At 42.6% G+C, this 25512-nt stretch overlaps 1 protein-coding gene across 4 annotated transcripts in view; it reads right to left on the bottom strand.

Moving 5' to 3' along the window:
- The window catches only part of DENND1A (DENN domain containing 1A), a 994598-nt gene that overhangs the window by 697336 nt on the left and 271750 nt on the right, over positions 1–25512 (bottom strand). For all 4 annotated transcript variants that reach the window (XM_033960659.1, XM_033960660.1, XM_033960661.1 and 1 more), the window contains one exon: positions 5732–5781. In XM_033960659.1, the coding sequence (XP_033816550.1) occupies positions 5732–5781 (50 nt within the window). The remainder of the gene's footprint in view (positions 1–5731; positions 5782–25512) is intronic.

The following is a 25512-nucleotide window of genomic DNA, read 5'->3' as shown; positions in this document are numbered from 1 at the left end:
ACCCCCGGCCGACCCCATGACCCCCCACCCCTTCCCATTAACGTTGGCCAGACGGACGGGTACCAAGCCCGCCCATCCGGCAGGCCAGCTGGGTTCAGAATGGGCCGGATTGGCTCAGGTGGCAGAAACCCCGCCCACAGGTGGGGCCTGAGGCGCCTGGGCTAATCAGAATAGGCCCGGGAGCTTTAGGCCCCTCCTGTGGGTGGGGCCTTAAGCAAATGGGCTGGGTTGGGCCCATGTGCCTAAGGGCCTGCCCACAGGAGGGGCCTAAGGCTCCTGGGCCTATTCTGATTGGCCCAGGCACCTCAGGCCCCACCTGTGGGCGGGGTTTCTTCCGCCTGGGCCAATCCGGCCCCTTCTGAAGCTGGCCTGCCGCACGGGCGGGCTTGGCACCCGTTCGTCTGACCAACGTTAAAGATACGGGGAAGGGGTGGGGGGTCATGAGGTCAGCCGGGGTGGGTTGCGACTCGGCGGGGGGGGTCCAATCGGGGGTTCTGGGAGGGGCGGTTGTGTCGAGGACAGGAGGGTCTGGGATCCCTCCTGCCCCTACTGCAGTGGGGGGTGGAGGGTAGGGGGTCGCCAGGGCCAGGAGGGCTTTGGCTTCCTCCTGGCCCAATCCAGTCGGGGGGGTCGCCGGGGCCAGGAGAGCTTGGGCTCTCTCCTGGCCTGTTGTGTCGGAGGAGGGGGTCGCCGGGGCCAGGAGAGCTTGGGCTCTCTCTTGGCCTGTTCGTGTCGGAGGAGGGGTCGCCAGCGCCAGGAGAGCCTGGGCTCTCTGCTGGCCCGTTCGTGTCGGGGGGGGTCACCGGGGCCAGGAGGGCTTGGGCTCCCTCCTGGCCATATTGATTCGGGGGGGGCACGATCGTCGGGGCAAGAGGGCTTGGGCTCCCTCTTGCCCCAATGTTGTCGGGTGGGGGGTTCGCGATTCGACAGGGCAGGAGGGCTTGGGCATTCTCCTGCCTGGATCGTTGGGGGGGGGGGTATTCTGTAACCGGTGTTGTTTTTGACAGGTCACCGGTTCCAAAATCCAGCTTTTAGGCGAAGGACTGGCTCCTCCTTCGCCTAAAAGCCCTTGTGTTGGACGTTTGGGGCTTAGGCGTTTTTTTGGTTCATTATGGGCAAAAAGTGTAGACGTCGTGGGGGTGTACTTGTAGACCTAGTGGTGATCTGGATGTTTAGTAGAGGCAGGACATAATCAAAACAAGGACGTTTATTTTGGTTATGGACACTTTCCCTGCTTCTGCTTTGAATGTTTAAGGACTTAGGCCAAAAGGGGACTTAGACGTTTTTTTGATTATGCCCCTCTACATTTTTACTTGCCATAATCTAATTGCTGTACAAATAAAACCCGACTTTTTTTTTTTTTTTACATTATGTGACAGTATAAACATCATATTTAATTTGCAAACATAAAATATAATAGAAAATGCAAATATCATAAAATAATGTAATTTTTTTATTTTAGAAACAGTTTGTTAATGCTTAACGTTTGATTGTTAACAACTTCAGCTTCTATGGGGCTTTTTTCAGTACAAAGTTAACCCCTCACTTATGCAAATCAAGGCAATTGAATCTCAAAAGAAACACTTCAGTCTAATATACAAAAGCTGTATTACAAAAATATAAAATTGGTAAGGTCTGGAAAAAACAAAAACATTATTTCTTTAGTTTAGAGGATCTAATCATAAGCAGATGCTTTCCTTTCAAACCAATGGTGGCTTCAAAGGAAACAAAGCAAATTGCTTTGTTTTAAAAGATACACAGATCCCACAAACTTCAGGAACTTTATCCTTCTGTTAAGGACACTGGCAGTTAACTATATTTTTATTTACACTTTCCAAAGATATATATATTCTAAGATAGTCGAGTAAAGAGTATGCAGAAAGAGTCAAACTTTTTTTTTTTTTTTTTTACAATGAGCGAATCCAACTGGGAGCGTACAAAAGCTTAATGCTCACCAGGTTATGCCTCCTAATTAGTTGGAATGCCATCAACATCTTAGAATTAAGTGAAATTTTCATGGTAGGCATCTTCACATTTTATCTTCCCCAGATAAAGGTACAAGTCATGCAGAAAAATTAGTAAATCTTTTAATGCACGAGTTCACCATTAAGGAAAATAAGTCTGTATTAGTTTAATATTTCATAAACTTCATCTGAATATTAACACAATATTCTTCATATCAATCCATCAGAGAGCACTGTTGTTCTAGCTACAATATTAATCTCTAAAGCTTTTTTGCATAATCTGTAAATTTACATCTCAATGAAAATGTTACCATCTCCTTTGAGACCATGGTTCAAGTCTAGCCTGAGGTCCTAAGTGACAGGCTTGTTTGTTTCTGTTCAGTCCCTTATGGGAAAAAGTCCTCATCACATAAGCAAAGCGAACAGATTAATAAAATAGGCCTCTTGTACCCAAGAGTGGCCAATAGCCAAGTATTAGTGTCCTATATCTACTGTTAAGTAAGGTTTTCATGATTCAGAATGCAATGAAATAAGAACTGACCAAGTCTGCCTAGGAAAAGCAGGATTCCCCCCCCCCCCCAAAATGCCAATCCTCTACTTTTCCTTAAAAGGAAGTATTTTTCCTTTTTCCTCATCAAATGCCATTGATAGCGATGCCTACTTTAAAATAGTCTTCTGATGAAAATCTTCTAGACACAACTTCAAAAAAACTCCTGAGTTTTACATATATTAATACTAAGATTTCCAGTCAATTCTCAGTTTACAAACAAATATCTCCATGGTTTCAGCTATGACCCATCAAATCAAAAAATGTATTAAGAAAATCAAATTGCTTTCTTTCAGATTATCTGAACAGATTATCTGGAGATATCATCTAGGGAAAAAGATTGAATTACATGGCAATTTTAACAAGAGAACTAAGGACCTCTTTTACAATGCGAGTTAAACACTTTGGCCCCCTTTTATCAAGCGGCGGTAGAACATTTTAGCCCAATTCCTATGAATGCTGGAGAATTTACCTCACTGGCCTGCGCTAAAACGCTCTACCGCAGCTTGATAAGAGGGGGGCCTTTATGTGCGGTTAATACACAAATACAGAGCCCCAGATGACCACATTAAAGAGGTTTGTGGTAATTTCCCTGTTTGCACATATTTTAAGCCTAGATTTCAGTGCATTTTAGTAAAAGGGCCTCTATACAAATACACAGCTGGTAAATGCAGAAAAGCAGCCTTCATCATCATCATATATAATATTCCCTGTAATCTTTAAATAGATATGTTGGAAATACAGTGGTACCTTGGATTACGAGCATAATCCGTTCCAGGAGCAAGCTCGTAATCCAAAATGCTCATTTATCAAAGCGAGTTTCCCCATAGGAAATAATGGAAACTCGCTTTGATACGTTCCCACCCCCCACCCAACCCCCCGAGGCCAGGGCGCTGCTACCCCCCCCCCCGCTCGCAAAGTCCCCCTCCCCCACTTGATCCGGCACCCCCCGTGAGAACAGGCACCCCTGCCTGACCAACTTTAACTCACCACCCCCCCCCCGGTCTGGCACCGGCACGAGAACTGCTCCCACCCGCTCGCAAAGGCCCTCTCCCCCGCTCGAATCGGCATCCCCCCGCGAGATTCTCGGCGACAGGGAGAATTAGAAGGGCTTGAGCATGCGCAGATGCATGCTCAAAGCCGGCAGAGACTGGGAAGAAGATCTTCAAGCGGCACCGGCTCTTGTGGGCTGCGTGCTGGTGCCAAAGGGGGGGGTGAGTTAAAGTTGGTTGGGCGGGGAGTTCCTGTTCTCGCAGGGGGGGGTGCCGATTCGAGTGGGAGGGGCCCTTTGCGAGCGGGGGGGAGCAATGCCGGTTATCGGGGGGTGCTCGCAAATCGAGTCAACACTCAATTTGCGAGACACATTTTGCGAGAATGTTTTGCTCGTCTTGCAAAACACTCACAAACCGGGTTACTCGCAAACCGAGGTTTGACTGTATATATTTCTATTATACCTTTATTTGCTATAAAACTTGCATACAATTTTAATATAAAAAAAAAACATTTACAACCCCCCCCCCCGTCCCTTTTACAAAGCTGTGTTAGGCTTCTTTTTTTTTTTTTTACACCGACCGTAGAAGTATTAGCTCCGATGCTCATATAATTCTTATGAATGTTGGAGCTAATATCGCTACGGCCAGTGATAAAATAAAAGCCTAACACAGCTTTGTAAAAGGAGCCTTTAATATTGATAGTCATTTAATGGTTGTATTAGAAAGGCTACATTAATGAAGAAAAAAAGACATTGGTATAGTATATAAAACACATTCATATTTTCAAAGTTTTGTTTTAACAGTTCAAATTAATTTTGAACAATGGGAAATTTATATTAGCTGATTTATTCTTTGATCAACTGCACAGATAAACAGCATTTAATTAAACCTCAGAATTGATTTTCCATTTTTCTCTTCCCTTTGATTTAAAATGTGGCACACAGTTTTATTGGCTAATGATGGTGTTCCGTCACACTACTATAAACATCAGTTTTGGCTAAAACCTATTTCAAATATAAAATTTGGACAATATACTATTTCCAGTTTGAATATACAGTTATGGGGTCAACATTCAAAGCAATATAAACCACCAGGAAAGGCTTCTAGGCATTTAAATTGCTTGTCCAGGGCTAACTGGGCACATTCAGAGACACTTAACTAGATAATGCCACTGAATATGCCTGGTTAGTGCCTTAGCCAAAATCAGCTATTTTGTGGGTAATGCAGTCAGCACTTATGCAATTAACTTCAATATTCAGTGCTTAACCACATAAATAGGACTGCATAAAATCTTTATTCAGTCCACTTTATTCAATTAAATGCTGAATATTGCACTTAGGGGACCTTTTATCAAACTTCGGTAAGGGTTTAACGCGCATAATACCACGCGTTAAACCACCTGCCGCGCTAGCCGCTAATGCCTGCATTGAGCAGGCGTTAGTTTTTTAGCCGGCCGCGGGGGTTAGCGCATGATGAAATGTCCGACGCGCTAACCCCGCTAGCGTGGCTTGATAAAAGGACCCCTCAAACTCATACATTTTAACGGACTACATATATTGGATATTCCAGTGCCCAGACATGGCCTGGCACTGAATATCGAGAGATAAAGCTGGCAGGGGGCCAAAAAGTGCTGGCAAACACTGGTTGAATATTTACACCTATATTATTATCTTACTATATGTAAATAACATTTTGGGCCAAATGGTAGTTCTTTGTTTAAATTTAAATGAATGGAATGGATTTGTGACGCTGCATTTTCATAAAAGGTGTGTTTGTTTTTGCTTATACTGGTTAGAATTGTATTCTAGTAATCAATAAAGAGATTTTCAAAAAATAAATAAATAAAGAGGTAACAGATTCTTACAATTTCAAAGGCAGAAGAATGCAAAGGAGGCATGCATTTCCCAAGGATCATCTTGCATTAACTACAACAAACTGTCTCCTATTACTAAAACATATTTCAAAGTTGAATGAAGTAGGGAATGGGAAAACTCCCCAAACAAAGGATAAAAACATGTAAAGTGTATTTTAAGAAAGCTTAAAGAAAGGCTGTAACATTTAAACTTTTGATGACATCTATAAAATACCCAGAAAAAAGGGTACTTCAACTCCAATGGTGTTTTAAAGCACAGCTAACAGACAGAACATTTAGAATGGTATGGTTTGTATTTTCTAAACCACTTTTATTACCTTGCTTTGACTTATAAAGTTAGAAAATCTAACACTACCTGTCCACATAGAAGGGGAAACAAAACTTGGTCAGCGTCTGTATAACCTCCTGTGGAGAGAAAGAGAAATAATTTATATATCTAATGGGACCAATAAATCTAACATTAACCACAGTACATGATCTTGTAACCTTGCCCTGAAGAAATAAAAAGCACATGAAGAAAGATAGACTTTATCAATTACAGGGATAGAGTATGCACCAGTCAATCATGTGAAATAATAAACATAATCAAACTTCATTAAAAATGAAAAATTAATCAAGATTCACACATGGGCAAGCAGCAGGAGCTACACTGCAAAACTCTGAAGGGAATGAAGAGGTTGGCTTGTTGAGTGTTAACACTCCTCCAGGGACAGCCTCTAGCCTGACCATATGGATCATAGTGAATAACACCAAACCACATGGGTTTGGCCTGACAAGACGCTTCTGCTGAAACAGCTTTTGCCTGTTACCTAGGAACAGAGTGATCTGGGATTATAGAATACTTTCCAATATCAATAGAAGTTTTAACAAAAGATAAAAAGCCAATCTAAAATGTGCATTTAATAAAAATGCCAATTTACCATTTAAATATTACTTAGATATTTACTAAGTTATAACATATACTAGTTTTAATTTTTTTCTTAACTACATTTCTGATATTAACACTAGCTTAATATGACTTTTGAATTATAGCAAGTAAATGTTCAAGCTATATTAGGTTTACTATTACATAGTATTTATGCTCAAAATTTATTTTTTAGCACATAGCATTTTGAAAAGGAAATAAATGATAAGCGATATAAAAACACCCACTGTAACACTTATGTAATTTTAAAACATTTACAGACTGGTTATATCACTGGTAATTCCAGATGGTTTACAATAAAAGATCTGAAATAGGAAGAAACACCAACACATATCAACTACACATATCAAAATGCAACAACATTCAAGGAATCAGGTACAAAAAGCAAATAATAAGTCTTCCCCCAGATTCTATATATGGCACCCAAAATAGAGCACTGATTTTTGTGTGCCGATCCAAGATGTGCTCCCAGCTAAACTGGCTAACAAGCCAATCAGGGCAGAAAGCAAGCATAAACATATTCATTTTCAACATTATTTCAAGTTACATCTATTCTATTGCATAACTGGTCATTTTTTTCTGGAATCCCAGAGATACTACTTCAAGCAGAATCAGAACCACTTACTTATCTTTTGATCTTGTATTTCAGATTCTCATATCTTCATTACCCCTGCCCTCTTTCTCATATCCTGCGCTTTCATGCTCTTTATCGACCTTTTCGCCTTTCTTCTGCCCTCTAATGCATTTTAGCTTGTTGTTTTGTTTGTTGGTGTTTTTTTGTAACCTACACTTCTATTGTAGTAGTATTGTAACCCACTTAAGGGCAAATTCTATAAGAAGCGCCCAAAAGTTAGGCGCCGATATAGGTACTGTTCAGCGCGATTCAAGTAAAATTGGGTGCTGTTTAGTGAATCATGCTGAGCGGCACCTATTTTGGAGGCGCCTAATAAATAAGCCAGCTTTAGGCACAACTAAAAGTTAGGCGCCTATGTGAGTGCTTAAGCAGGCTTAAGAGCAGTGATTCTGTAAGAAGGTGCCTAATACGTAGCCATGCCCACGCCCAACATGCATAGCGCCTATTTTTTTGGAAGGCTGCCTAAATTTCTAGAGGCGCCTTGTTACAGATTCACTTTCTTGATAGGTGCCTATGTTTCAATCAGTGCTGATTAAAAAGCTTAATTGAGCTTGTTATTCAATTTAGATAGGCACCTTATCTAGGTGGGCGCCTCCGAAATAGGTGCCTAACTTTAGACGCTGGTTACAGAATTTGGGCCTTAATACTCACATACTAGCGGTATTATCAAATGTAATAAATCCAATCCACTTTGAACAAATTCTAACCCATGTGATAAACGTCATTTTACAAGAGCAGCACTTTTCTGACCAATAATCATGAATTATCAGTGCTAACTGAACTGATGCTCTTCACGACACTTATTTTTAAACCAGGATCATCTTTCTTGAAACATGACAGATCAATCTAATAGCCTACTCAATGAAGCAGAAAGCACATTGTCTCCCTCTGTCAGAACAAGTCCTTTTTACATTACTCAAATTAATACACTGCTTCTTTATAAATCGTAGTAAAATACTTTCCCTGTTTCTAGTACGTTTTTCAAGTGAAATGTTGAAAGAGAAAATGTGTTGTATTTGCAGCACTGATAAAGTAATTTTTCCAAATGAGACATTTTTAATTACTTATGCATTTGCATATGCAAACAAGACCAGCCCAATTCTTGGCTCAATTTCCCATTTGAATGTTCAGCACTTCATGTGGGCAGAGACTAGAGATGCAGTGAAAATTGCTTTCATAAACCCTAAAAGAGGAGCAGAGACATGGTCATTGCTCAAGAATGACTAGTAACTGAATTTAGAGCCTATAATAAAAGTTCAGGAAGGAGCTCTAGTATATTGTTCATAGCCTCTGGACTGTTGGTGCAATGATGCAATCAGGAGCAGTGGGGAGGGAAGACGTGCCTATTAAAACAGTATGAAAAATCCCTAAGCAGTAATACAGTCAAACCTCAGTTTGCGAGTGTTTTTCAAGACGAGCAAAACATTCTCGCAAAACTTATCTCGCAAACCGAGTGTTGACTCGATTTGCGAGCATCCTCCCCCCCCCATCTTCTCTCCTTCTATGGCCCTTCCAGAAACTGTATGGCTCCCCTTCCATCTCTCCTTTCCCCATTGGTCTGGCATCTCTCTCCTCTCCTTCCCTCTCCCACACCTCTCTTCTGCAATCCCTTTCTTCCCTCATTTTCAATTTATTTTCTGCATCCATCTAGATTACATTCTTACTACCCTCTCATCAATTTCCTTTTTTACTGTCTACCTACAGATCGCCACCTCTTTCCCTCACCCCCTCCAGTATTTCCCTAACTCAATCCTTTTCCCCCATCATCTGCCCTCTTCTATCTCCCCACTTCCATCATCTGCCCCTTCTCCCTACTTCCATCATCTGCCCTCTTCTCTCACCCATTTCTCCCCACTTCCATCATCTGCCCCCTTCTCTCAATCTCCATCCACCACAGGCCCATCTTTCTCCCTTCCTCACCTTTCTGATTTTGGCAGCAAGATCTGCAACCCCCACCCCCCTCCGTGATGACACTTAATATCGGCAACGGGCCTCCTTCTACCCCTGGCATCAACAGAACTTTAGATTGGCAACACGGTGCTCAGTCAAAAGCGGAAACAGGAAGCTGAGTCAGAGGGAAGCTTTTGACGTGAGCACTAGAAAATGGCACGGGGAAAAAAATCTGTCCCTGTCACTGCACCGTCCCCTTCACCGCACTGTCACCGCCATCCCATTCACCGCCCCGTCACTGTCCCCGCAGCATCTGTACAAGCCTCAGTACTGCAATATTTAGCTTATTCCTTCGTTATAAACAAAGTTCTGGCTGCTGAACTGGAGAAAGAGATGTTCAGCTGGCAGGGCTTTGTTTATAAATTTTTATCAACACAACTAATATACTACTTTATCCTGAAGCAAAAAAAGAAAAAGAAATATAATTTTTTTCTATCTTTGTTGTCTGGTTTCTGCTTTCCTCATGTTCTCATTCAATTCCTTCCATCCACTGTCTCTTCTCTCTGCGTCTTCCATTTGCTCTGTTACTGTGCCTCTCCCTTTCTCCCCCCTTCCAAATTGGTCTGGCACCCATCTTCTTCCCTCTGCTCCCCCCATAGTCTGGCATCTATGTCTTCTTCCCTGCCAGCGCCTTTTCCCCATTCTCTCTTCCCCATTTCCCTTCAGCGTCTTCTCCCCACTCTCTCTTCCCCATTTCCCTTCAGCGTCTTCTCCCCACTCTCTCTTCCCCATTTCCTTTCAGTGTCCTTCTCCCCCCCGTCTTCCCCATGTCCTGTCAGCATCCTTCTCCCCCCTCTGTCTTCCCCATGTGCTTTCAGCGTCCTTCTCCCTCCTCTGTTTTACCCATTTCCCTCTCCACTCCACCTTTCCTCCCTTTCTCTCTCTCTCCCCCCCCCCCCCTCCGCCCGACCGACAACAGGCCCGGTCCTACAAATCTCCCTACCCTGTGGCCACGAGTCTAAATTACCTTCTTACAGCAGCCAAGCGTTGTAGCTGCATATGGCTGCTGTAAAGGTCATCTCTGACGCAACTTCCGGTTGCGTCAGAGATGACCTTTAAAGCAGCCACATGCAGCTTCAATACTCTAGCTGCTGTAAGAAGGTAATTTAGACTCGCGGCCACAGGGCAGGGAGGTTTGTTGGACCGGGCCTGCTGTCGGTCGGTCGGGCGGGTGGGAAGCGCCACGAAGGTAAAGGGACCTGGCCGGCTGTGCACCCCCCTAAGGCTGCACTCGGGGCGGACGCACCCCTCCCCCCCCCTTGGTACTCCACTGAGCTCCAGTGCTCTGTATGACACCTCAAAGCTTTGTGACAAATTTAGAAACTTTAGAAATGATTTACTTATGTCAGCTTTGCAAAACAACTTACAGTTTGTCCTTTGATTACTGGTGCATTATGATGCTCCAGAAAACAGAATTGAGGTGGAAAAAAGAAATGAGGTGAAACAAGAACCAGTGAACTTAGCTCAAAAAGTAAAGCACCTCCGCAGCACAAATAAAAAAGCTCCAGCTCAATCAGGAAAATTATTGCAAATAGGGGATTCCATCATCAAGGGTACTAACCTTGGAATGCAGTTCAAAGAGCCCAAAATAGTGAAATGTCTTCCAGGATCCTCAGGTACCAGGTGTACCCAGCAAATACTGATTATAATTAAAAGAAAAAAAAACCTAAGAATTCTAACACTGATGTTGTTATCCACCTGAAAACAAATGACCTTGTCAACAATACGCGCTTGAAGCGCAGAAAGCTTTTTGGGAGCTGGGGGTGGGGTTAAAACCTTTTGTAAAGACTGTAGAATTTTTCAGAACTACTGCCTACTTATGAAAAGGAAGCGGAAAGATTACAAAATACCGAGAACTTCAATAGGTGGCTCAGAGCCTAGTGTCATCAAAATGGCTTTAGGTACATAGGAAGTTGGGACAACACATGGAAAAACAAAAGCCTATATTTTGTAATGATGAACTGCATCTTACTATGACAGGAAAACAAATCCTTCCTGAGAAATTCAGGCAATATGTTTATAAGCATTTAAACTAGAAGAAGAGGGTCGCATGTAAATGCAGGTCACTTCTAGTGGCCATTTAAAGCAAAAGACAAGATATCACAATAGTAAAGATAGCAATGTAAACAACAATCTTAACAATTCACATCTTAGCAATGCAGTAGAAAGCGAGACTGTACAAAATACGAGACTACCATTGAATGGTAGATGGAAAGCAATGACCACAAACACTCACAGTCTAAGGAACAAAGTTCATGATCTGCAGGCCCTGATGTTAAGAGGCAGACTTACTGTAGATATTGTTGCTATCAAGAGAAATGGTTCAGTGATTACCATGGATGGAATGCTAACATATCAGGATATAATATATTTAGGAAGAAAAGGGAGGGCCAAAAATATGGAGAAGCAGTTCTCTATGTGGCTGAAATACAAGGGGCCTGGGAAAAGGAGGAAGAGATATGGATAGCATTGAAAAGAGAAGTGGGAAATTCTATCTACATGGAAGCTGTCTAAAGAGCTCCGACACAATCAGAGCAATTAGTTAAAGATCTGATTGCAGATATCCAGAAGTTGGGAAAGAAAGGGGAGGTGCTACTACTGGGTGATTTCAACCTGCTGGATGTGGATTGTAAAGTTCTGTTTGCGGAATCGGAAAGAAGCAGAGATTGTGGATGCCTTTCATAAGAATAGCCTTACTGGGTTAGACCAATGGTCCATCAAGCCCAGTAGCCCGTTCTCACAGTGGCCAATCCAGATCACTAGTACCTGACCAAAACCCAAAGTGTAGCAATATTCCATTCTAACCAATGCAGGGCAAGCAGTGACTTCCCCAATGTCTTTCTCAACAGACTATGGACTTTTCTTCCAGGAACTTGTCCAAATCTTTCTTAAAACCAGCTACGCTATCCGCTCTTACCACATCCTCTGGCAATGTGTTCCAGAGCTTAACTATTCTCCAAGTGAAAAAAAATTTCCTCCTATTGGTTTTAAAAGTATTTCCCTGTAACTTCATTGAGTGTCCCCAAGTCTTTGTAATTTTTGACGGAGTGAAAAATCGATCCACTTGTACCCGTTCTACTCTACTCAGGATTTTGTAGACTTCAATCATATCTCCCCTGAGCTGTCTCTTTTCCAAGATGAAGAGCCCTAACCGTTTTAGTCTTTCCTCATACGAGAGGAGTTCCATCCCCTTTACCATCTTGGTCACTCTTCTTTGAACCTTTTCTAGTGCAACTATATCTTTCTTGAGATAAGGTGACCAGAATTGAACACAAAACTCCAGATAAGGTTGCACCATGGAGCGATACAGGGGCATTATAACATTCTTAGTCTTGTTAACCATGCCTTTTTAATAATTCCCAGCATCCTGTTTGCTTTTTTAGCCGCCGCAACCGCACATTGGACAGAAGGTTTCATCATATTGTCTACAATGATATCCAGATCCTTTTCTTGGGCGCTAACCCCCAAAGTGGACCCTAGCATCCGGTAACTGTGATTCAGGTTATTCTTCCCAATGTGCATCACTTTGCATTTGTCCACATTAAATTTCATCTGCCATTTGGACGCCCAATCTTCCAATTTTGTATGGTCCGCCTGCAATTTTTTATAATCCTCATGCGTTTTAACAACTTTGAACAGTTTAGTGTCATCTGCAAATTTAACCACCTTACTTGTCATTCCAATTTCCAGATAATTTATAAATAAGTTAAATGCCATGTTTCCCTGAAAATAAGACAGTATCTTATATTAATTTTAGGCCCAAAAACCACACTAGGTCTTATTTTCAGGGTATGTACATGTTCATCTCTCCCTTCCTCTCCTTCCCCCAATTCTTCCTCTTTCCTTTTTTTCTCCCCCACCTGTGCAGCATCTTTCCTCCCCTCTCTCATACAGCAGGACCCTTACCCAGCTTCTTTCCTCCCCTCCCCTCCCTCCCATCCCTCGTGCAGCAGGACCCTTACCCAGCTTCTATCCTTCCTTCCCATCTTTCATACAGCAGGACCCTTGCCCAGCTTCCCTTCCCTCCCATCCCTTGTGCAGCAGAACCCTTGAGCAAGCATCCCCCCAAGTACCCACCCCCGCAGCTGAACCCCCATCCTTGCCTCCCTCCCATCCAAATCCCGCCGACCATGAGCAAGCCCTACATACCTCCCTAAGCAGCGTGGGGCCGGCAGCACTCTGAATAAGCTGCTTCGGCCTTGTCCGATTGTGAATTCACTCTGCCATGTTATTGATGATGCCATCAGTAATGTGACAGAGTGAATTAACTGGCAGACAAGGCCGAAGCAGCTTATTCAGAGTGCTGCCGGCCCCACGCTGCTTAGGGAGGTATGCACTAGGGCTCGCTCACAGTCGGCAAGGTTCAGATGGTAGGGAGGAAAGGATGGGGGTTCGACTACGCGGCAGGAGTGGGTGTTCGGAGGAGGGGCAGTGCTCACTCAAGGGTTCTGCTGTACAAGGGATGGGAGGGAGGGAAGGGGAACTGCCAGCAAATCCCGTGACTAGGGCTTATTTTTGGGGTAGGGCTTATATTAAGACCTACCCCCCAAAATCCTGCTAGGGCTTATTTTCGGGGAAACACGGTAACACCGGTCCTAGTACAGACCCCTGTGGCACTCCACTGTTTCAAAATACAGTACTCTCCTCAGGCAAATAGTGACAGAACCCATGATAGAAGAGGCAATGCTGAATCTGGTGCTCACAAAGGGGGAAACTGTATCTAGCGTCCAAGTTGGTGCCCAGCTGGGTGGCAGTGATCATCAAGCAGTTTGGTTTGATGTAACAGATACATTGAGGATGGCCACACTAAACTCAAAGTCCTAGATTTCAAGCATGCGAACTTTAGTAAAATGAGGGAATACCTGAAGAAAGCCAATAGGATGGGATAATATATGAGAAGTGGAAAAATAGTGGTCTAAACTGAAAGGAGCAATAAAATTGGACAACAACCTTTATGTGAGGAAAATAAACAAAAGCAAGAGAAAAAGGAAAAAGGAAACTGATATTGTTTTCCACAGAAGTGATGGAGAAAATAAAGGCAATAGGATTTGGCGTTTGTGAAATACAAAAAAACTCAATTAGAGGAGCACAGAAAGGAATACCGGATGAAACTGAAAGAAGCCAAGCGAGAGATATATCTGGTGTAAGTGGAAGAGCAAATAGCTAGAAATGTAAAAATTGTTGACAAAATTTTTTCAGGTATATCACTGAAAGAAGGAAGACAAAAAATGGAATTGTGAGATTAAAAGAAGCTATAAACCACTATATGGAAACTGATGAGGAAAAAGCTAACTTGCTAAACAAATCGTGGAGAAGGGTCACAATTGGCTGGCAAAGTTAAACATGATCAAAGCAACAAAAGAGAGGGGAAAGGTCCAACCTTGTCTGCAGGAAAAACACCAACCGGAAAACAAACAAAACAACTGCAGATATGTACAAGATGCAGGCAAAATTTATTGTGACAAATCAAAAAGTATAATAAAAACCCTTTTACCAAACAAGGGACCCGACACGGTCCGTGTTTCGGACAAACCTTCGTCAGGGGTCCATGGTAAAAAAGGATAAAAAATATACCACAAATAATGTAGAGTAAACTATCATAAACCTCACTGCCGCTAACAATGAACAACAATTCCCCTCCTTGTTGTTCATTGTCCTTGTTGTACTTTGTGAACTGAAGAAGTTTGACCACGTAACATCTTCCTATCAACACTGGCTGCCGATGGAAGCACGTGTGAAATTCAAATTTGGTTGTTTTTGCTTCAAGGTACTTTACGCCTTAGCCCCTAAATATATAACAGACCTTTTCTCTTTCACACCCGAACTTTGTTTCTCCACCGGTTAGAGGTTGTAAACTTAAAAGTCATCACCAATATCTTTTCTCACATCAAGCAGCACTATGGGGTAAAGACCTAGAACAATTACTTGTGCCTACTACCTATAGGGAATTCAGGAAACGCCTAAAAACACATCTGTTCCTGAAGTACTTAGGAAACCAACCTATACAATCTTAGTCCTCAACAAACGATCGCTAGAACTATCAATCACTAAGTCTGAACTTTATTTATTCCATTCAATCTGTAACATTTCTAATCATTGTAAATCACATAGAACTTCACGGTCCTGTTATTATTATAATTATTATGCATGTTAAAGCCCTAACGCGGCTTAGTAAAAGGAGCCCTCAATCTTATACATGCTCCTATAACATCATAGGTTGCCAACCACCTCCCTATTTTTACTTATAAAGTGCTTAAACTTTATTCAATTTTAATAAATTACTCAAAGCTCAATTTATAAAAAGAAAAATTGCTGCCTATAAATTTCAAACAACGATTAGTTTTCTTCACATTATTTCATTTGCCACACAAGTTATTTCAATAGGAATACAGCAGACTGGTGTAATGCAAACTCCTTTTTTTTTTTAAAAAAAATATTTCAAAATTCATATTTAAAGAGCGGGACTTATCTCACAAACACTGTATTTAAGCGATTCAACTACACCGCCAATATTGCTTGGAGCCATTGCTGAAATGAATTATTTCTTTCTTTTTATCAAGTCCGACGCGGCCTGCGTTTCGCAGGACAAACTGGTCTCCCGCTACGTCAGGGCTTTTAATGAAATGGAGGCTTAGCAGCAGTGCATCGTTCTGCCGATTCTAGACAACAAACCAGCCAATTGAGCTTTGAGTAGTTAAGATTTAATAATTTTATTTTTTTTTTACAAATTCTTTATTGTCCTGTGTTGATTGCCTCACTGTGTTACAAATTGGAGGAAGTTAAACACAGAAATAAGGCAATAGAGAACATGATGAATGGCAGAAAAAGATCACATAGGCTGTCCAGGCTACCAATTCAAACTAAGAGCTCAGGCTCTACAATCCCCTTTCCGCCCTCAGAAATCCACTGTGCTTGTCCCATGTTGAATAACTTTTAAGTACTAAATAAGTAAAAATAGGGAGGTGGTTGGCAACCTATGATGTTATAGGAGCATGTATAAGATTATATGATTAAAACCCTGAACTGGGTGTTCTGCTCCACAATCTGAGGCATACCACCACATAAAAACAAGCTTTTTATTTAAAATAATATTTTCATTTGAAAAAAGTTTTCATTTCAAATAAGTAGCCATACAAGACTTATTTCGAATAAGGTGGTTTTGTTATATAGTATATAAAAAAATTTTTATTGATTATTTTCAACATTTATTACATTCATTCAAACATAATAAGATATGGATTATAAAGAAATTATACACTATCCAAAAACCAAATTTTACGCCCTTAGGCACATATCCATCTAGCCCACTAATGAAGGAAGACATCTCATTATTCATATAAACTTAACAGGAAATACAAAATAGATATGGAGAGAGGAAGAAAAAAGAACAGACTTATCCCCCTTCAAAAACCTATATACCTCTTAGGACGCTATTATATAAACCCCCCACTAAAGAAAGCTAGTAATTAGTCTTGTTTCCTTCCTTTAAGAAAAAGTTCTAATTGGGAAGGTTCCCAAAACACATAATCTTTGTCTTGAAGATGCAGAATACATTTACAGGGAAATTTAAGGAAAAACGTTGCACCCAATTCAAGAACTTTAGGACGTAAAGCCAAAAAAGCTTTCCTCCTATATTGAGTAGCCCTTGCCACATCAGGGAACATTAAAACCTTATCTCCACAGAATTTTGCCTCTCTATTCTGGAAATATAGCTTCAACATTAAAGTTTTATCTAGTTCATTAACACAGGTAATCAAGAGAGTAGCCCGGGTTTGGATCAAATCTTGAGAATCTTCAAGAAATTTTGTTAAATCTACCTCTATAGTACTCAATTGATCCATTCCCCCTTCTACTGGAACTTTTTTCTTTTGAGGTATATAAAAGAAGTTAGAGAACATCATGGTGTCAGAATTAGTGACCCCTAATATCTCCTTGAGATACTTTCTCAATAGTATCTCAGGAGATAGTAAGTGAGTCACTGGGAAATTAACTAATCTCAGATTCCTTGATCTAACCTGATTCTCACTCATTTCCAACTTATAGTGAATATTCAGGGAGTCTTTTGTTACTGCCATCAAAGATGACTGTAAGTTCTTTATCTGCTTTCCAAGAGAAAGCGTACGTTGATCTAAATTCCCGATGTTAGCATCTACATTTCCCAATTTATCAACAACTTCATTGGAGAAAACTTGAACATGATTAGTAACTTTCCTTAACATCACCTCCATCCTCGTATTCAAAGTCCACAAATCTTTTAAGGTAACTTCCTCTGGATTTTCTTCCAACCCCTCTGACTGATTAATTATTCCAGGAAAAACTTGAGGCATCTGCGAAACAACAATCTCCGCAGTTTGTTGGAGGTCGGAGGCTTCAAAAGAAGCCCCTTGCGAACCTGTAGGTTCCAAGTTCCTGGGAAGATCAGGAGGGAGGGGAGGGGTACGCTCTGGAGAACTCAGGGAAGCTCCTGAAAATGAGTCAGGTTTATCTACTGACCTCATGGAACCTGGTAACAACAAATGTTTATCCATAGGTCCAACACTAACTGGTGTTGAGACCCGAGGTTTCCCCTTGCGCTTCCCCATATCAATCAGGGAACAAGCATATAGCACAGTTAGGTAATTAAATTCAACTTAACTTAAAGCTGTTCACACTCCAGAGGCTCCAGTGGCTCTCAAGGGGCTCGTAAGGGGCATGACCTCCGGCTGCGCGTCTATGGCCACGCCACAGGAGGAGGCACTTCTTATCTCCCGGGCTGCAGGACCCAATGTTGTGGGTGTCCAGTTTCAGTGCCTGTTAGCAATAGGCACTGCAGTATTGGGAGAGACACTCCAAGGGAACAGAAGGCAAAACAGCTCACAGATAACTCCCTGGTCTCCTATCACTGCGCCCTCCAGGAAATGCTTCCCCAATATGACACAGGAGGAGGCACTTCTTATCTCCCGGGCTGCAGGACCCAATGTTGTGGGTGTCCAGTTTCAGTGCCTGTTAGCAATAGGCACTGCAGTATTGGGAGAGACACTCCAAGGGAACAGAAGGCAAAACAGCTCACAGATAACTCCCTGGTCTCCTATCACTGCGCCCTCCAGGAAATGCTTCCCCAATATGCCACAGGAGGAGGCACTACTTATCTCCCGGGCTGCAGGACCGATGTTGTGGGTGTCCAGTTTCAGTGCCTGTTAGCAATAGGCACTGCAGTATTGGGAGAGACACTCCAAGGGAACAGAAGGCAAAACAGCTCACAGATAACTCCCTGGTCTCCTATCACTGCGCCCTCAAGGAAATGCTTCCCCAGTATAAAAATTTTAAGCATATAATTGACAATTTAAAGAAACATGTGGATTTTCAAAGTGGGAATTATATAAATATCTGCCACTATATATAATGTTAAATAGCCAGTTATATGCTCCACTGAATATCAACCTCATAGTCAGTGGAACCAGGTTGCTGGCATCAACATTTTAAAAGGAGACAGAGCAGCTTTTAAACTAGAAACTGGAGGAAGGCCGATAGTCACTCAAATGAGCATGGTTTGGAACAAGGTATCTTTAAAAGATATCACTATAAAAGGGAAGACAGAGCATCCCGATAGTGAGGATGCAACACAGGCCACAGTAGACTAGATTTCCTTAAATACACAGCAGTATTATTTTAAAGATTGCAAATTATCCATGCCAAATACAGAGCAAATTGTAAACAGATATGACAAACATTGTTTGAAATGTCTGTATACAAATGTCAGAAGCCTAAGAAATAAGATGGGAGAGAAAGAATATATTGCATTAAATGAAAAGATTGATATAATAGGCATCTCTGAGACCTCATGGAAGGAAGATAAACAATGAGACACCGTCATACCACGGTAGAAGCTATATTGTAGCAATAGGGTAGATCGAATTGGTGGAGGCGTACCATTATATGTTAAGGACATAATAGGCATCTCTGAGACCTCATGGAAGGAAGATAAATAATGAGACACTGTCATACCACGGTAGAAGCTATATTGTAGCAATAGGGTAGATCGAATTGGTGGAGGCGTAGCATTATATGTTAAGGACAGCGTGAGGATTTTAGTGTCATTCATGATGGTAACAGCTCCGACACTCATAGAATTCCTATGAGCATTGGAGCTGTTACCGCCACAACAGACGCTAAAAAATGCACTACAGTTTTGTAAAAAGTTTTGTAAAAAAAAAAAAAAAAAAGGGGGGGGATAAGTCTGAATTTGGATGTTTCCCACAAGACTTCCAAAGTTGGAGGTGGAGAAAAGGCCATTTTCGAATCCAGCAACATTGCAAGATGTCCAAACATTTGTTTTTTAAAATCATCTACATAGACATCTTGGCCGCGAGGTTGTCCAATCCCTAGCATGTCCCAACTCTATTCGGCATTTTCAACCACAAAACCATCTAAGTTCAAAACATCCAAAAGCAAACCATTTGGACATGGGAAGGGCCAGCTTTGTAATGGACTGGCCACACAGACAGAGCTGTGGGACATCATGGAGGCCAAAGCTGTGAATTTCACATAAAGGGTGCCAGGTGTACATCTCACCATTAACTCCCTTCTGTAAGGTAAGTCCTCCAAAACTTCCCCAAAACGTACTATACTTACATGCTTACCACCCTAAAAAGTGATTAGGCTCTTACCTTGCTAATCTTTTTGCTAGTAGATATGTATCTCATTTTGGATAGTAGGGTTTTCTCCCCATGCTCGCGAGTCAAGCAGAAGGAATCTATTCCAGGTTTTCAACTACTCCTTATCCAGAGAGCTCTGCTGCTGCCTTCAGTTTGTAAATGAAAGCCATATAAAGGAACATATAAGAAGGAGGTATACAGGGAAACTTCCTGAATCTACAAATCTATTCTGCTTTTAAGATGCTTGTAGACCCAGTGTAGGAGGCGCAAAAAGGCTGGCCAGTAGGGGAGTCACAGGGATTTTTTGCCATTTTAAAACCATGAGGAGTGATACTGAACACAGGGGGAGGGGATCATAGAATGGTGAGATGATGAAGGCAGGGAGATGGGCACAGGAGAAATACTAGAAAGGGATGTATAGGAGACAGAGAAGGGAGATTCCGAACATGGGAAATACATAGAAGATGAATGGTGAGCAGGAGACCCTGGCAAGTGAGTTAAGAGAAGACAAAAAGAAAACAGAGGCTAGCGCCTAAGACCAATATGATTTGAAGAATAAAATGATGAAACAACAAAAGGTAGGAAAAAAATAATTTTATTTTCTATTTTGTGATTAGAATATATTACATTTGTTCCTGCTAGAGATGATGCTAGACATAACTGGGGACCACAAAGACGGAGCACTGAGGTACTCCACTCGTCACTGCTGACGTTTTGGAGGGGGTACCGTTTACCATCACCCTTTGAAGCCTACCATCTAGCCAATCCCTTACCCATTTAGTGAATGTATCCCCTAATCCCATCAATTTTAGTTTGTTCAACAGTCTGCGGTGTGATGATAGCGTCCCACACCGCAGACTGTTGAACAAACTAAAATCGATGGAATTAGGGGATACATTCACTAAATGGGTAAGGGATTGGCTAGATGGTAGGCATCAAAGGGTGATGGTAAACGGTACCCCCTCCAAAACGTCAGCAGTAACGAGTGGAGTACCTCAGGGCTCCATCTTAGGGCCGATTCTATTCAATTTATTCATAGGAGATTTGACCCAAGGGCTTAGAGGAAAAGTATCATTGTTTGCCAACGCCGCCAAACTATGCAACATAGTAGACAAAAACAGTGTGCCTGACTTTATGACGCAGGACCTACGGCAGCTGGAACAGTGGTCATCAACTTGGCAGTTAGGCTTCAATGCTAAAAAATGTAAAGTAACGCACCTAGGCAAAAAAATCCACACAGAACTTACACACTAAATGGTGAAACCTTGTCCAGGACCACGGTGGAACGTGATTTAGGAGTGATCATTAGCAATGATATGAAGGCTGCCAATCATGTGGAGAAGGCTTCGTCCAAGGAGCGAGAACCAAGGACATCGTGGACAAAATTGGGAAGGTCCTGGAAGGAGCGGAGACGGAAGAGACCGCAGTAATGATCCACATCGGGACGAATGATGTCAGCAGGAGAGACTACAGAAGAGGCACGCTGATAGAACAGTTCAAGATTCTAGGAAGGAAACTGAAGATGAGGACCCAGAAGATAGCATTCTCAGAGATCCTACCGGTACCAAGGGCAGATGTGAAAAGGCAGGAAGAACTACAATCAATAAATGCATGGATGAGGAGATGGTGTGAGGAAGAAGGGTTCCACTTCGTGAGGAACTGGACAACGTTCTGGGGCAAGAGCAAGCTCTACAGGAGAGATGGACTGCACCTGAGCGTGGCGGGAACAAGACTTCTAGCAAACAACGTCAAGAGAGGAATAGAACAGGCTTTAAACTAAGAGAAAGGGGAAAGCCGACAGTCGACCTAGCGTCGATGATTCGGAAGAAGGTATCCCGTGAAGATACTGAGGGGAAAAAAGGCAGGGAAGAAACAAGAGACAAATTACAGGAGTCAACTAACCCAGAAGAGGAGGTTAGAAAGATTGTAGCAAAAGAGAAGACACCAAAGACTGAAGCACAGGGAAAAGAAATGAAGACGACAAAACGCCAGGATCTAAACTGCATATATACTAATGCAAGGAGTTTAAGAAACAAAATGGGGGAGCTAGAAGCCATGGCTAATGCAGAGGACATAGACATCATTGGAATCTCTGAAACGTGGTGGAATGAGGAAAACAAATGGGATACAGCACTGCCGGGGTACAAGCTCTATCGCCGGGATAGGTCAGGTCAGAAAGGAGGAGGAATAGCCCTATACATAAAAGAAAGCATACAATCGACAAGAATGGACACAGCAGAGATGATCAACAAACTGGAATCGCTATGGGTTAAAATACCGGGTAGGAAAGGGCATGAAATAAAGATGGGCCTATACTATCGTCCACCCGGGCAAACCGGAGATAGCGATAAAGAAATGGATGCCGAGATGAAGCGAGAATGCAAAAGTGGTTACACAGTTGTTATGGGAGATTTCAACTATCCTGGGATAGACTGGAGTTTTGGAAGCTCAAGATGCGCTAGGGAGACAGAATTCCTGGAGGCTATACAAGATTGCTTCATGGAACAGCTTGTTAGAGAACCGACGAGAGGAAATGCCACTCTGGATTTAATCCTAAATGGACTAAGGGGACCTGCAAAGGAAGTGGAAGTAGTGGGACCGTTGGGAAACAGTGATCATAATATGATCAAGTTCAAGGTTGAAGTAGGCATACCGAACAGAAAGAGAACCATAGCGACATCTTTCAACTTCAGGAAAGGAAACTATGAAGCAATGAGGGAAATGGTAAGGAAGAAACTTAGGAACACTTCCAAAAAATGGCAAACAGTAGAACATGCCTGGTCTTTTTTCAAAGACACAGTGAGCGAGGCACAAAATCTGCACATCCCCAGATTCAGAAAGGGGTGCAAAAAGGGTCGAACAAAAGACCCAGTATGGATGACTAAAATAGTGAAGGAAGCGATAGGCAATAAGAAAAATTCATTCAGGGAATGGAAAAAGGACAAAACTGAAGGGAACCAGAAGGAGCACAGGAAGTATCAAAAAGAATGTCACCGTGTGGTTCGAAAAGCCAAAAGAGAGTATGAAGAGAGGCTAGCCAGGGAGGCACGAAATTTCAAACCGTTCTTCAGATATGTTAAAGGGAAACAGCCAGCTAGGGAGGAGGTAGGACCGCTGGACGAAGGAGACAGGAAGGGAGCGGTGAAGGAGGAGAAAGAAGTCGCAGAAAGACTCAACATGTTCTTCTCGTCTGTATTTACAAACGAAGACACAACCAACATACCGGAACCTGAACAAATCTTCAATGGAAATCAAGCAGAAAAATTAACATCCATGGAAGTGAGCCTTGATGATGTACACAGGCAGATAGAAAAACTTAAAACTGACAAATCCCCGGGTCCGGACGGAATCCATCCCAGGGTTCTGAAGGAATTAAAGGAGGAGATAGCGGAACTACTGCAGCAAATTTGCAACCTATCCTTGAAAACGGGCATGATCCCGGAGGATTGGAAGATAGCCAATGTCACGCCCATCTTTAAAAAGGGATCAAGAGGTGACCCGGGAAACTACAGACCAGTGAGTTTGACCTCGGTTCCGGGGAAACTGACGGAAGCACTGATTAAAGAACACATCGATGAACATCTGGAAAGAAACGAACTTTTGAAAACAACCCAACATGGTTTCTGCAGGGGGAGATCGTGCCTAACGAACTTATTGCACTTCTTCGAAGGAATTAACAAACGGATGGACAGAGGAGACCCCATAGACATCATATACCTTGATTTCCAAAAAGCCTTTGACAAGGTGCCTCACGAACGTCTACTCCGGAAACTGAAGAACCATGGAGTGGACGGAGACGTACATAGATGGATCAGAAACTGGTTGGCGGGTAGGAAACAGAGGGTAGGGGTGAAGGGCCACTACTCGGACTGGATGGGGGTCACGAGTGGTGTTCCGCAGGGCTCAGTGCTCGGGCCGCTGCTATTTAATATATTCATAAATGATCTAGAAACAGGCACGAAGTGTGAGATAATAAAATTTGCGGATGATACAAAACTATTTAGTGGAGCTGGGACTAAAGAGGAATGCGAAGAATTGCAAAGGGACTTGAACAAATTGGGGGAATGGGCGGCGAGATGGCAGATGAAGTTCAACGTTGAGAAATGTAAAGTATTGCATGTTGGAAACAGAAACCCGAGGTACAACTATACGATGGGAGGGATATTATTGAATGAGAGCAACCAAGAAAGGGACTTGGGGGTAATGGTGGACATGACAATGAAGCCGACGGCACAGTGCGCAACAGCCGCTAAGAAAGCAAATAGAATGCTAGGCATAATCAAGAAGGGTATTACAACAAGGACAAAAGAAGTTATCCTGCCATTGTATCGGGCGATGGTGCGCCCGCATCTGGAATACTGCGTCCAATATTGGTCTCCGTACCTTAGGAAGGATATGGCGTTACTCGAGAGGGTTCAGAGGAGAGCGACACGCTTGATAAAAGGGATGGAAAACCTCTCATACGCTGAGAGATTGGAGAAACTGGGTCTCTTTTCCCTGGAGAAGAGGAGACTTAGAGGGGATATGATAGAGACTTATCAGATCATGAAGGGCATAGAGAGAGTAGAGAAGGACAGATTCTTCAAACTTTCGAAAAATAAAAGAACAAGAGGACACTTGGAAAAGTTGAAAGGGGACAGATTTAAAACGAATGCTAGGAAGTTCTTCTTTACCCAACGAGTGGTGGACACCTGGAATGTGCTTCCAGAGGGAGTAATAGGGCAGAGTACAGTACAGGGGTTTAAGAAAGGATTGGACAATTTCCTGCTGGAAAAGGGGATAGAGGGGTATAAATAGAGGATTACTGCACAGGTCCTGGACCTGTTGGGCCGCCGCGTGAGCGGACTGCTGGACATGATGGACCTCAGGTCTGACCCAGCAGAGGCATTGCTTATGTTCTTATGTTCTTATGTTCTTATCCGTAGGGGTTTTGTCAGCAGAAAACCTGAAGTCATAATGCCACTGTACAGATCCATGGTGAGACCTCATCTCGAGTATTGTGTTCAATTCTGGAGACCACACTACCGGAAAGATGTGTTGAGAATTGAGTTGGTTCAGCGAATGGTTACCAGGATGGTCTTGGGGCTCAGGGATCTCACGTATGAAGAAAGGTTAAAAAAACTGCGGATGTACTCACTGGAGAAGCGAAGAGAGAGGGGGGACATGATTGAGACCTTTAAATATATCACGGGGCGTATAGAGGTGAAAGATGATATCTTCAGTCTTACAGGGCCCACGGTAACCAGAGGACACTCGCTGAAAATCAGGAGAGGGAAATTTCAAGGTGATGCTAGGAAGTACTTCTTCACCGAAAGGGTGGTCGATCATTGGAACGAGCTGCCTCAGCAGGTGATTGAGGCCAACAGCGTGTCAGATTTTAAGAGAAAATGGGATATTCATGTGGGATCTATAGGGGAGTAAGAATCAGGGAGTGGGTCATTGGTATGGGCAGACTCGATGGGCTATGGCCCTTTTCTGCCGTCAATTTCTATGTTTCTATGTTTCTTTAGTTTCCAACTGGCTTTAGTTCTCTCTGACCAGTGGACAATTGCCCTAGTTCCACTCTCCAAACACTATTCCTGCCATGTGTGACTGAAATATTTGTTAGCTTGACTTTTCTATTTAGCATTCTGTATTAATTTGGCTTGTTCAGTTTTCTCAATAGTGGAGCGGATATTTGTGAGGGGGAAGGCTGGGGAGACAGGGGTTTTCTTGATCCTTGCTCTGAATTATTTGTGATTTATAAAATGACAATTATACAGAATGTTTCTTTTTATACTTTAATAAAATTCAATATAAAATTATAACTATTCGAGGCTTGTGCAAATGGGATCAGACGGTTTGCAGGGATGGAGTGGAAGATATGGACTGAGGACCAAGCTCACAGAGATGGGGTGGGGATGGGGATGGGGATGGAGCTTGTGGGAGGACGGGGACAAATTTTTCCCCCGCATCATTCTCTACTAAAAATCTCCCCAGGCAAAATTACCCTA

Source organism: Geotrypetes seraphini, chromosome 10, assembly GCF_902459505.1.
Source record: "Geotrypetes seraphini chromosome 10, aGeoSer1.1, whole genome shotgun sequence".
Taxonomy (NCBI): Eukaryota; Metazoa; Chordata; class Amphibia; order Gymnophiona; family Dermophiidae; genus Geotrypetes; species Geotrypetes seraphini.
The sequence above is the reverse complement of the archived record's forward strand: the minus strand, read 5'-3'. Positions and strand labels throughout refer to the sequence as shown.